Source organism: Diabrotica virgifera, chromosome 1, assembly GCF_917563875.1.
Source record: "Diabrotica virgifera virgifera chromosome 1, PGI_DIABVI_V3a".
Classification (NCBI taxonomy): domain Eukaryota; kingdom Metazoa; phylum Arthropoda; class Insecta; order Coleoptera; family Chrysomelidae; genus Diabrotica; species Diabrotica virgifera.
This window is the reverse complement of record NC_065443.1, coordinates 52,740,524-52,753,848: the sequence shown is the minus strand read 5'-3', so window position 1 is coordinate 52,753,848 and position 13,325 is coordinate 52,740,524. Positions and strand designations below refer to the sequence as shown.

At 30.8% G+C, this 13,325-nt stretch overlaps 2 protein-coding genes across 2 annotated transcripts in view; both read right to left on the bottom strand.

Moving 5' to 3' along the window:
• Window positions 1–4,675, bottom strand: part of LOC114324959 (cytochrome P450 6a8-like) — a 56,600-nt gene extending 51,925 nt beyond the window's left edge. The window contains exon 1 of the mRNA XM_028272886.2: window positions 4,440–4,675. The gene's annotated coding sequence lies outside the window, so the exon portion shown is untranslated. The remainder of the gene's footprint in view (window positions 1–4,439) is intronic.
• Window positions 4,676–11,488: 6,813 nt separating this feature from the next.
• LOC126890699 (uncharacterized) lies at window positions 11,489–12,316 on the bottom strand. The gene has a single exon (XM_050659855.1). The coding sequence runs from the start codon at window positions 12,314–12,316 to the stop codon at window positions 11,489–11,491; it is 828 nt and encodes a 275-aa protein (XP_050515812.1).
• Between the last annotated feature and the right edge of the window lie 1,009 nt (window positions 12,317–13,325).

Sequence of the window (13,325 nt, the reverse complement as noted above, 5' to 3'; positions counted from 1 at the left end):
GTTCATAATGGGTAAGTTATCATATTTCCCTTTAGAGAAACCCTCTTCGGTCATTTTAAAAAAATTGTCTTAACAAAAACACTCAAATATTATGAAATATATAGTTCACAGCAACTACCTATCTAAAGATTTATAAAACTGAGGTACACCATAAAATGATATCAAGTAAACGAATATCGATAAAATATTACGTTTTTTATGTAAATATGCATGAGCAAGAGAGCATTTTTACTTCATGCATATATACAGGGTGATCAACTTCTGTGACAAAGTCCAATATATCTGATATTATACAATATATGAAGAAAAAGTGTTAATAAAAGTTATAGACACCTTTAATGTACACATTTTAAAATTAGTGAGAAATATACAGGGTCCTCCATAACACGGTGCCAAACCAAAGTTATGTTTTTTTAAATGGAACACCCTATATTTTATTCAAAATCTGGTTTCTCTACATTTTTTTGATTAAAAATATATAACACTTGTCTAGGGTTATACCAAGCGTTTGAAAGTTATGAGCACTTCTATTAAAAAATCACACTGATTTGATCGCCCTGTATGTTTCTAACGGTGTAATATACGCTTATCTTTTTACTACTTTTGACTGTCAATATTAAAGTAGTTTTGCAACAAGGTACATTTTTTTATAACTACACAAAATTGTATACAGGGTAAGTCAAAATGTAAATTAAAGATTTTCTTCATATTTTTAAATGGAACACCCTGTATTTTATATCGCCATCGAAAAGTTCTGTCAGTATACTTGCATATCTTTTAAACATTCCCTATACCTAAAGTTATTAGTTTTCTAGATATTTTAGTTTTATTATTGATAACAACATGTATTACTTAGTCATTAATAACACTACTTTAATTTATCAAGAAAACTAAGTTAAATAAAAATATGTTCAACGTACTTCTTATATTTCTCATAAAAGGTGTTCAAAGTGACCTCCCATAATGTCTACACAGCCTGGAGACGAGTTTCGAAAGACCTACTGATGTTTGTAAGCATTTGTTATGTGACACTTTGAAAGGAGTTTTAAATCCCTATTTTCATATCGTCAATTGTTGTTGGAGATGTCAAATAAACGTCTTTAATATAACACCAGACAAAGACACCAGAAAAAGAAGTCACTTTGTTAAATTCTGGTGATCTGGGTGGCCATTGAACTGGCCTATATATTCCTATCCATTTTTCAGGAAATAATTCATGGAGTTCACCGATGACAAGTGCGTTGTGGTGAGCAGGAGCTGCAGGGTATTAAAGACGTAGTGTATAGGGCACCTCTAACAACAGTTGACGATATGAAAATAAGGATTAAAAACGCCTTTCAAAGTGTCACATAACAAATGCTTACAAACGTGAGTAGGTCTTTCAAAACTCGTCTCCAAGCTATGTAGACGTTATGGAAGGTCACTTTAAATACCTTTTATAAGAAATATAAGAAGTACGTTGAACATATTTTTATTTAATTTAGTTTTCTTGATAAATTAAAGTATTGTTATTAATGACTAAGTAATACATGTTGTTATCAACAATAAAACTAAAATATCTCAAAATCTAATAACTCTAGGTATAGGGAATATCTAAAAGAATTGCAAGTATACTGGTAGAACTTTTCTATGTTACTATGGTAATATAAAATACAGGGTGTTCTATCTAACAATATGAAGAAAATCTTTAATTTACATTTTGACTTACCCTGTATAAAATTTGTGTAGTTATAAAAAAATGTACCTTGTTGCAAAACTGCTTTAATATTTACAGTCAAAAGCAGTAAAAAAATAAGTTTATATTGCACCGTTTGAAACATACAGGGCGATCAAATCAGTATGATTTTTTAATAAAAGTGCTCATAACTTTCAAACGCTCGGTATCACCCTAGACAAGTGTTATATCTTTTTAATCAGAAAAATGTAGAGAAACCAGATTTTGAATAAAATACAGGGTGTTCCTTTTAAAAGAACATAACTTTGGTTTGGCACCGTGTTATGGAGGACCCTGTATATTTCTCACTAATTTTAAAATGTGTACATTAAACGTGTCTATAACTTTTATTAACAAATTTTTTTCGTATATTGTATAATAACAGATATATTGGACTTTGTCACAAAAGTTGATCACCCGCATGCAAAAGACAGCAAATTTGATCTCAGCAAAGTTTCTCAAAAGAAATGCACAATTTTAGAACGAAAAGAGAAATATTACAAACCATAAAAATTATATTACAACGAATATAACATAGGTTCTCTTGCAAATCCTTTAAAATTGAAAATAATTAAAAAGACTATTGAATATAATAGGTAAGATTGAAGTGATACGGACATAGAATAAAGATGCAGTTATAGCATATGAAAAAAACGTATCAGAATAAAGCTCCATAGTAAGCAGAAAGTCAGGGAAAATCCTGAAGGAACGAAGGTCATGTTGCAATTTTAAAACTGAGTATAATAGACTGGGAATTTAACAAAAGAGAACTTGAATGACAAGGTTAAGCAGTGGAACGCGAAAACTTCACTATTCTTAAATAATATGTAACTTCTTAGAAAAGACTGTTTTCAGTGCAGCTATTGCAACAAAGTTTACCTTCGAAAAAGTAACGCACTTTTCTCAATCGACGTAAAATACTTTGCACAATTTTCTTCTATCTAATCAGGACTGCACAGAACCAAGAAGATAGTAGAGGAAAGTAAGTAGAGAAAACAACTATGTCATAAAAATTACTGTTTACAAAGTTTTGGTAGGTTTCCATTTTTTTTTTAATTTCGTTTTAGACTTTATAAATATGTGTAACATATTACAATTAATTATATTTATATGATTCTTATAAATGAATATAATTCTGAAGCTATATATATTCTTGTGGCATCTTAATTCATTTTGCTATTTTTAGAGAGAATAAGGCACAATTTTAGTGTAAAATTAAGTTTATTTGACATTTGCATTTTGGGAATCTTTATCAAAATACAAAACGAGTTCTGAAGTGAAAATCGAAACATCAAATAAATTTAATTTTAAAGTAAAATTGTGTCTTTTCTACGCAAAATAGTCAATTACTTATAAATGAAACTTATTTTTATTAATAGGAAAAAATCTAAATTTTGCCGTTATTTCCAAAGAGAAAGAGAGCAACCTATTAATCCATGTGGTGAGACCGCTCCCGTCTGGAAAACATTCTGATTCGGTTTCTTTGTGGATTCCTATTCAAAAATGTCCCCTTTAAACAAATCTGAAGGGGGCCGGGCGGAATTTTTGGGCAGAAATTGTTTAAACATTTTTTTTAAACAAATACAAAATAGTACGTTTTTTGCTCCAAAACATATATTTTTGAGTTTTGTGGGTCATTCTGAACAAGAAAGGTATCTTGTAAAATTTCTCAGAGATTGATAGTTTTCGAGTTACAGGCGATTTAAAATCTGAAAAATGCGAAAATACGCATTTTCGAGGCTTAAAAACTCACATCCAAATTAAAATTTTTGAGGTTTCCAGATACTTAAAGTGAAGACTAAATATTAAGCTTTCAAGATTCTGAAGAGTGATCGCGTCTAACTTTAATTTATACCGTTGTTTTTTAATTGTTAAATATGCGTGTTTATCACGTTTTTTTTTGCCGGTGCGGCGCGCTCCGTTTCAAAAATCTCCTATTTTCCTCCGAAAAATATTTTTTCTAGATTCATTGGGACATTCTTAATAAAATAAGTTTCTTAATATTTTTCTCAAAAGTTAATAGTTTTAAAGTTATAAGCGATTTAAAATCCGAAAATGCGTTTTTTGTGATTGTTCGGATTTTAAATCGCTTATAACTTAAAAACTATTAACTTTTGAGAAAAATGGCAAGAAACTTATTTTATTTAGAATATCACAGAGAATCTAGAAAAAATATTTTTCAGAGGAAAATAGGAGATTTTTGAAATGGAGCGCGCCGAACCGGCAAAAAAATCGGATAGACACAAATTTAACAATTAAAAAATAACAGTATAAATTAAAGCTAGACGCGATCACTCTTCAGAATCTTGAAGCTGAATGTTTAGTCTTCAATCTAAGTATCTGACAACCTCAAAAATACTAATTTAAATATGAGTTTTTAAGCTCGAAATGCGTATTTTCGCATTTTTCAGATTTTAAATCGCCTATAACTCGAAAACTATCAATTTCTGAGAAAATGTACAAGATACCTTTCTTGTTTAGATTGACCCAAAAAATCTAAATATATATATTTCAGAGCAAAAAAACATGATATTTTGTATTTGTTTAAACAATTTCTGCCCAAAATTTCCGCCCGGCACCCTTCAGATTTTTTTAAAGGGGACATTTTTGAATAGGAATCCACAATGAAACCGAATCAGAAATTTTTTTCAGACGGGAGCGGTCTCACCACATGGACTATATATATAAAAGCTAAATAAACAAAAATAATAGAATGTTAACTTACTTAATTAATAACAAAACTATTATATTATATTAATAATAACTATAATTTTGTTGTTACGGGATGTTCCGCATCCTAGGACTCCACTAACTAGAATAAAGGTATGGATCTTGGAAATACCACGTTTATAAAAATACCAACGGTTTTATCATATCAGAAATCTTGCATAAATTATAACTGTGTAAAGACAGATACCTCTTCTAATAAGTGGTCTTTATGTTAAATTATTATCCAAAAAACTGATAAAATAAACAATCGGTCTGCACGAATGCCATGAAATTGCTTAATAGAAACAATTGTTCTAGATAACAAGCATTCCGAAGCCTGGTTCATGATTTTTTTAAGATAATAGTATATTAAAAAGAAATCAATAAAAAATCACATAAAAGTCTTTTATTATAAAATTTTTAACAAAAATGTTAGTGTACCGGGTGTCCCAATAAGAATGGCTCTCGGCCATATCTCAGGAACCGTTTATAGTAGAGCTTTGAAATAAAAAATTTTATAACAAAAGTTGCCTCAGGAAAAGCCTGGAAATTATTTTCATAATTGTGGGACCACCGCTAGAGGGCGTAATTGAATATCAAAAATTAAAAAATCTAAATTTTACAAAATTTTCCTAATGAAGGGGCACTGGAAATCCGATCGTCGTATTCTTCATAAAATTCTACGCATATTTGATTTAACAAGTTTAGGTCTTCCTTTTGAAATAAGAGGTGGGGGTGAGTGGGAACCTTGTTATGAAAAACTGGCTGTGAGTCCGGTTCTGCTTAATCAAATTTTGCAAACTTGGTCTTGTTGAAGACAGATCTTTTTCGTCAATGTAAAAGTTATGATTTCGAATCAACTTACTGAGTAATATGCCAGCTAGAAGGCGTTATTTAATTTTTTTCAGAAATCTAGTGTTCCTTGGAAAATATTAAATACAAACATGCATTTTTAATACCATATTACAAAATTAGACAAAATTAGCAGCAGAATAGCGAAAACCGCATGTTAATACCTTTTTTCTATCTCGAGATATCTTAGAAAACGTGTAAATTTAAAAACATAACTGTTACTGTCACCGGTAAATGAAATAATTCATTAAAAGTAGTGTGCTATGGAAACAACAAAGAAACATTTTCCAGCTGTCAACGTATATTAGGTCTTTTCAACGCTTCTCATTTGTTTCGAGCCTCGTTCATATCTCGTATATTAATATTATACACGGATTATACGGCATATGACAGAGGCTCGAAACAAATGAGAAGCGTTGAAAAGCCCTATTACAAAGAAATAAAAACAACTATTTAGTGATGACATAAACGTTCAAATTTTTGCCCATCATTTTCGTTGCAAAAATTTACTCTTTCAAGAATAGATTGAACAGCAGTCTCAATTTCTGCTGTCGATATGCTTTGAATGGCGTTTAGTATTCTCTGGATAATGTATTCTAGAGTAGTATATGATGGGCAACAATTTGAATATTTAGGTCGTCACTAAGTAGTTCTTTTTGTTCTGTGTTATATTTAATTTTAATAGTATTTTTTCTCTTTATATTGTTGTTTTAATTAATTATATTTTTATACGTTGACATCTGGAAAATGTTATTTTGTTTTTTTTTCACAGCACACTACTTTTCATTAACTTAGTTTACCGGTGATAGTAACAGTTATGTATAAAATTTACACGTTTCTCGAGATATCTTGAGATACACAAAAGGTATCGACATGCGGTTTTCGCTATTCTATTGCTAATTTAATCTAATTTTATAAAGTATGATTAAAAATGCATACTTGTATTTAATATTTTCCAAAGGAAACTAGATTTCTGAAAAAAATTAAATAACGCCTTCCAGCTGGCTTATTACTTATTAGGATGGTTCAAAATTATCACGCTTACATTGAAGAAAAAGATCTGTCTTCAACAAGACCCAGTTTTCAAAATTTGATTTAGCAGAACCGGACTTACAGCCATTTTTTCATAACAAGGTTCCCACTAACCCCCACCTCTTATTTGCAAAGGTAGAGTTAAACTTGTTAAATCAAATATGCGCAGAATTTGATGAAGAATACAATAATCGGATTCCCAGTGCCCCTTCATTAGGAAAATTTTGTAAAATTTAGATTTTTTTATTTTTGATATTCAATTACGCCCTCTAGCGGTGGACCCACAATTATGAAAATAATTTCCAGGCTTTTCCTGAGGCAACTTTTGTTATAAAATTTTTTATTTCAAAGCTCTACTATAAACGGTTCCTGAGATATGGCCGAGAGCCATTCTTATTGGGACACCCGGTACAAGTTAGGAAAATATACATACATGCTTAGATAGGGTAAAGTCATATTTAAATATTGCAATTTTTGTAGTTTCATTGCTATTACTTATGAAATTATTTTTTTTAGAAGTACCTACCTATGTACAGTGGCGTAGCTGACAGGCCTGCAAGGCCCGCAAGGCGGGGGCTCCTTAAATCCTTCGAGCATAATACTTCTACTTTCTTTAAATTAGGGACCAAAACATATTTTCCTAATAAGCATCAAAATAGGAAATTTGGAAGAAAGTAATGAAGCGGGCAATTGACGTAACTCTTTACTCTTTCCGGGTGCAATTTAGCCTTTCGTGGAGATGTTGGTAGTTTAGATGAAAGTGAATTCCAAAAAGTTAATTTTTTGTCGGTGACTCTTTTACTAGCTAAATGTGATCCTGTTTTAGCTAAATTAATCGATAAAAACAATTTACTTGAGACCCCGAATACAAAACGAAGTTATAAATTTGCTGGCTCAAGAAGCTGAAAACAAAGGACCCCGCAACACTCCTTATAGAAAAGTGGTCCCGGTCAAATTTAACGAAACTTTGGTCAATGATAGTTCTCAGTGAGTAGATTAAAAAAGCCCGTGGCACCTAGGTCTGAAAAACTTTTATTCTCGAGCTACAGCCTTCTGAAGTTCTTAAATTCAGGTACTCGGTTTACGTTAAGTGCACTAATTCACGGTCAAGTGAATGAAAATATCCATTATTGAGAGAAGAGAGACTATTTTCTTCATGTATATTTTCGTGTTGCATATGAATTCGTGGCATCGTATTTTAGTCTTCAGAAAAGCTCCTAAAAGTACTCAGAAAACTAAAGAAGTGCAATAGAAAATGTGTAGCTACAGCGACATTAGAATTATCACGTTTTCATGAAAGGTTCAGACTTATCCAACACCAGCATAGCTGCAGTTCCGCCTTATCTTTAGAAAACTACTGAACAGTGGCGGATATATGGGGGAATACGGTAATTCCCCCGTAACACGGTCCAGAATTAAAGAAAAAATTGTTGAAACATAAAAATATATTAGCTGACATGAAACTTACTACAGAAATACAAATTCGACCCAATTAACTCGACAGTTAAGGAAATTACGGGAACTTATTGCACATGCAATGTCTTGTCGTTTGGGTTTATCTATTTTATGTATTTTGGGGTTGGTGTTTTATTAGAATTCGCCCCCTCTTCCAAGGCAAATGTTCCACCACTGCTACTGAAGCGCCTTCAAAAAATTGAGGAACAACCACAATAAGTGCTGCTAGAGCAGAACAAGACATCTCACGTTTTCACGCATGCAGAATAGAGTGCCTCTAAAAATCATTAGCTATGCCGACGAAGCAGTAGTTTTTGCAAATGAGGCGCTCAGAGCAACAGTGGCCTAGAACCAAAAACGAAGTTTTGAAATTCGAGTTCGTATTTTTATTATGTTTATGGGATGGCGCTACATTCTGTAGACCCTTGTTCATCCGAAGATTTAATGTTGCTACTTTTATTGACATAATAATCTAAAAATGCTCAATTTGTGGCTTAGGCCACTGTTAGATGATTTGCTTACCAAATAGCTTAGATGATTTGCAAAGAATAATCTCCAGCATATCAGATATGAGTTAAATCTATGGAGTAGATAAAATGAACTTGATCTCAATACGAAAACAAAACACAAAGTTCATACATGGTAGTAGGTAAACGCGGATTATGAATTACAATCTTATATGGAAAAATCGGGTTTATGTCATCTTCGACTATCTGTACGTTAAGATTTTGCTGATTTCAGGTAGATGCATCATGGCGTGTTAACGGACGACATATCAGGCAGGTATACGCCAGTAGCAGTGGCGAAACATTTGATTTGGGGGAGGGGGCGACTTCCAATAAAAGACCAACCCCAAAGTATATAAAATAGATAAACCCAAACTACATAAAGATCGAGAATAATAGTCTTTCAGACCTAGTGCTTCATTTTTTAAACAAATGAACTGCGAAATTAGATGTTTTTTTAAATAACTCCGAAAATATAAATTGTAGAAAAAAACTGATTTGACCGTTGAAAAATTCAGAAAATTTTACAAAAAAAGCCTTTTATAAAGATTTTTCTAAAATTAAATCTGTATCTTCTATATTTTTTTATTTATAACTCTAAAGTCACCCTTCTCACAAACATTGGCGCACTGTAAACTAGCGTACGGCGAAGTGCACGGTTGAGTTATTTTAATGTAATTCTTTAACTAATGGATCAAATGAAATTTTATAAATTGATCATGAAAGAAGAGTAATTTAAGCTATATTGTCGTTGTAATAAAAAGAAATAAAATGTATGGGCATAAGTATGGGGTGGGCGGAAAGTGAGACTTACATGAATTTGGTGTAAAAATGATTTAAAAATGAGTAACTAATACAATTTTTCTTACAAAACTCTCAATTTTGCACAGCTTACCTTTCAGAAATCTTACAAAACGATGTTTCTCTCAAAAAAAATTTCAAAAATTTGATTCAAATGATACGACGTCTCAAAAAATGGAATTTTTTGAAAACTTCGTAGTTTTACAGAATTACCACGACTTTGAGACCGTATTACTCAAGTTTGAACATATTTATTACAGTTTTATAGGTGATTTTTAAAGCTTAGGATGTATTCTTTAAAATGAACCAAACTATTTTACTTTAGAAATTAACTAAACTATTTCTTTTTGAGAAAATTAAGAAAGATAACAAAAATATAATACATAAACCGAAAATTACCATTTAAAAAAATGTTTATACAATATGATCAAAACTTTTTTCTATAAAACTTACCTAAAATACATTTAATAATAAGCTTCAACCATAATAAATGTTCAACAAAAAAAATTTTTTAGCTCTTATACATTATGTCTGCGTAATTTGAAACCTATTGCTAACTTTTTTATTATAAGTTTTACGAAAAAAAGTTATTCTTTATAAAATACTCTGCATCGTATATAATCACAAAACGCATCCATCAAATGTCAAATTTTATTAATTTATACGAGGTATGTCAAAAAATATGAATTTCACTCAAGAGTAAAGTACCTTTATATTTCACAATATCGAAAATTGTTATAAAGAAAAGTTGTTTGGAATTAAAAAATATGTTTCAGTGTTTAATTACATCCTTCTAATTAAAATATTGTGAATAAAAAAAGCACATAATTCGTAAGTAAAATTACCTCGCATAAAATTGCAAAAGTTTGATATCTGTTAGTTGTATCTTAGATTTTATACCAGGTAGAGCATTTTATGAAGAATAACTTTTTTTCGTAAAATTGGTAATAAACTAGTTATCATAATTGTAATAAAATTATGATGGGTATCCGTAATTTGAGAAAAAAATTGATTTTTTTTTTCGATTAGAATTATGTAATTGTATATTAAAACATAGTTTTTAATTTCAAACCACTTTTCATAATAGCATTTTTTGATATTCCGGAATATGAAGGTACTTTACTCTTTAACGAAATTTATATTTTTGACATACCTCGTATAAAATTAATAAAATTTGATATATGACGGTTGAGTTTTAAATTTTCGACTATCCAGAGCATTTTATGAAGAATAACTTTTTTTCCTAAAATTGATAATAAAAAAGTAAAAAAAATGTGGTTCCTAGCTACGCAGATATACTGTATAAGAGCTTCTGTATAAGAATTTTTAAATTGTAATGCCATATTCGGATTCAGCATAATCAAAAACAAAATAGAAACATATTTGATCAAAGTAAAATGATGAATTCAAAGATATTTTTAAAATTATTTATACAAAACAATTGTTATTGTTTAAATACTTAATAAACAATAAGCGGCCAAATCTGCGAGTAGAACTTTTTACTTTAACATGTATATAAACTAACAAATACAGTTTTAGAAAAATATAAGCTTGTTTGAATTTTTCCGAAACAATGCATGTTTTTGTTCTAATTGCACTCCCCTAGTATTATAATGAGATATTACTACATTATGTTACTAAAATAACTTATCAATAATATTTAAAGGAAAGTTAGTACATCATATGTTTAATTAATTATTTTAATTAAACATTATGACTAACATTATACATTATTATTCACATAATTAAAATTTTATTTTATATTATTCACTTTTATAATCAGATCCACTGTCGTCGTCCTGGAATTACATCTTCCTATGCCACGTTCATTTTCCAATTAGTTATTTTTGACCTTGACAACATGTTCACACACTTTCCTTCCAGTTATTTATGGTTACTTTCCGGTCCCACCAATATTTTTAGTGCTCCTAAATAGGGATGGGAAAAACCTACCAGTTATAACCTAAAACCGGTTTTTTAACTCCGGAATAATCGGTATTTTCGGTTGTTTTCTTGTCCCGGTTATACCCGGTTTTTTATTTTTAACTTAATAACCGGTGAAAAACCGGATAAGTTACCACTAGAAAAAATAATCAGTTCAAAAAAAAATGAGGAAGTTTTTTTTATATATTATGGGGTCCATATATATTAATCCACCCTAATATATTTACACACAAACCTCTATTCGCGGTGTGCAAGTACTTGGAGGGGATACATGGGCGTCGTTACAAACTTTTCCAGGGTGGGGCAAAAATAAAAATTACCTTAATAAAAAAAACTGTATTGTAAAAACATAACAAAACACCTAATTCTAACCTAACCTAAGCGTAGCCATAAACAAAATATGTTTTGTTTGATGCTGCTGGAAAACAAAATTTTACAAAATATATAGTTTAGTTTCAAATGACACTAAAACCTATTATTCTGAAAAGAGGAATTTTAAGTTTCGCCTGTCAGAGCCAAAAATATCAATAACTTGGGAAATAATATTTTGCTTATCTAAGTTAACTATTTTTCGATGTACGGAAATCATACAAAGTCCAGACAACCTATTTTCAGTCATTGTTGATCGAAGCCATGTTTTAACGCGTCTCAAAGTACTAAAGGATCGTTCAACTGAACAAGTAGTTGGTGGAATTGATAAAAATATTTTAATGGTTTTTGCAATTGCTGGATAATATTCACAATTTTTGATTAACAACTCCATAAATTCTACATTTTCTGACATTGTCACTGGCTTCATTTTCCACATTGATACCCATGTTGAATATTCAGCCTCAAAATTTTCAAAGCTATACTTTTCAGCTATGTTCTTGATATCTTTTGAGTTCAATAAAATATCCTTCTCTATGTATATCGGATGAAGTAAACTTAGAGAAAATGCAATATTGGAGTCTTCAGAAAACCTAGATTTAAGAGAAGATATTAAAGAATCTAAATAGGGATTAAATATAGATATTCTAAAATATTCTTCTGCCGATTTTCCATTAACATTGGCTCTGTGAGTTTGCCGTCCAACAAGCCTTGGAATAACAATTTCTATATTTAAATCTTTGGATGATTCTACTACAGCTTTGAATATTTCAGAAAATATAACCTCGCAGTGGTTTCGATCGTTTTGAAAGATCTCGAGTAATTTTCCAATATGTTTTTTCACAGAAAGAAGATTTACGGAAACGCCTTGCAATTTGTTTGTAATTGGCTCCAGTTGTGAAGAATAATGCGCTATTATTTTTAGACAAACCATAAAGCAGGATTTGTTATGGCATTAAACAAAATGTTTGCTTTTGTTCTCGTTTTTAAATTCATTTCCGGCTCAGATGACATCTTTTCTAAAGCAATTCCTAAGGCAAGGAACTTTTCAGAAAATAACCTTATCGCCTTGTATTTGGCTGTCCAACGCGTTTCAGATAGTAGGGGAATATTTGGTACCAAAAACCGCCTCTTGGGGCTCTCCCTGAAAAAATTGATAAATTCTTTAATGGTCCCAATCGAATTCTGTATTTGTTGAACAGAGTTCAAGTCATTTACGACCAAATTTAATCTGTGCGAGCTGCAGTGGAAAAACTCGCAAGCGGGTACTCATCTCTTATAATTTTTTGTACCCCGTTACCAACTAGTTTGTTCAAATTTAACCCATAATTTTTCAATGATGTCAGTATCCCACAAATTCCACAAATCGAATCCCTATGGATAACTGCTCGTGGCCAGATATATCAGCAGTTTCGTCAGCTAACACAGAAAATGCCTCTGAATTATTAGCTGCATTAATAATTTTCTCACGAATAACATGCGCACAAATATCAATAAGTGTATTTTGAGTTTGGACAGACGTATACTTCTGTTTATTATGACAAGTTTTCAAGTGATCTTCTAAGGCCTTATCGCCGCTCTCAATTCGAAATTTCAAGAGGTCATTGAAATTTCCTTCATCTGAATGCTTTCCTTTCAGTGAAAGATCATTAGAACCGCAGAAGAGAATTGCTGAAATATTAGGCTCGATATTTTTACGGTTTTCTTGTACGAGTTCCCTTTCTTGAATATTAAGCTGTTCGTAAACAGTTGGTTGTCCGCCAGAAATAATTTTGGTAAAGGAACTTGCTCGACCTGTTGATTGCTTATGCCATTCTGAATTTTGGTGTCCTTTAGCAATTTCGTGGAGCTTTTTGTAATTACTAAACTCCTTGATTACAAAAGAACCTAAAAATCCTCTTTTTGTAACAGGTTTAAATAGGACGCAAAATTTGCATAAAGCA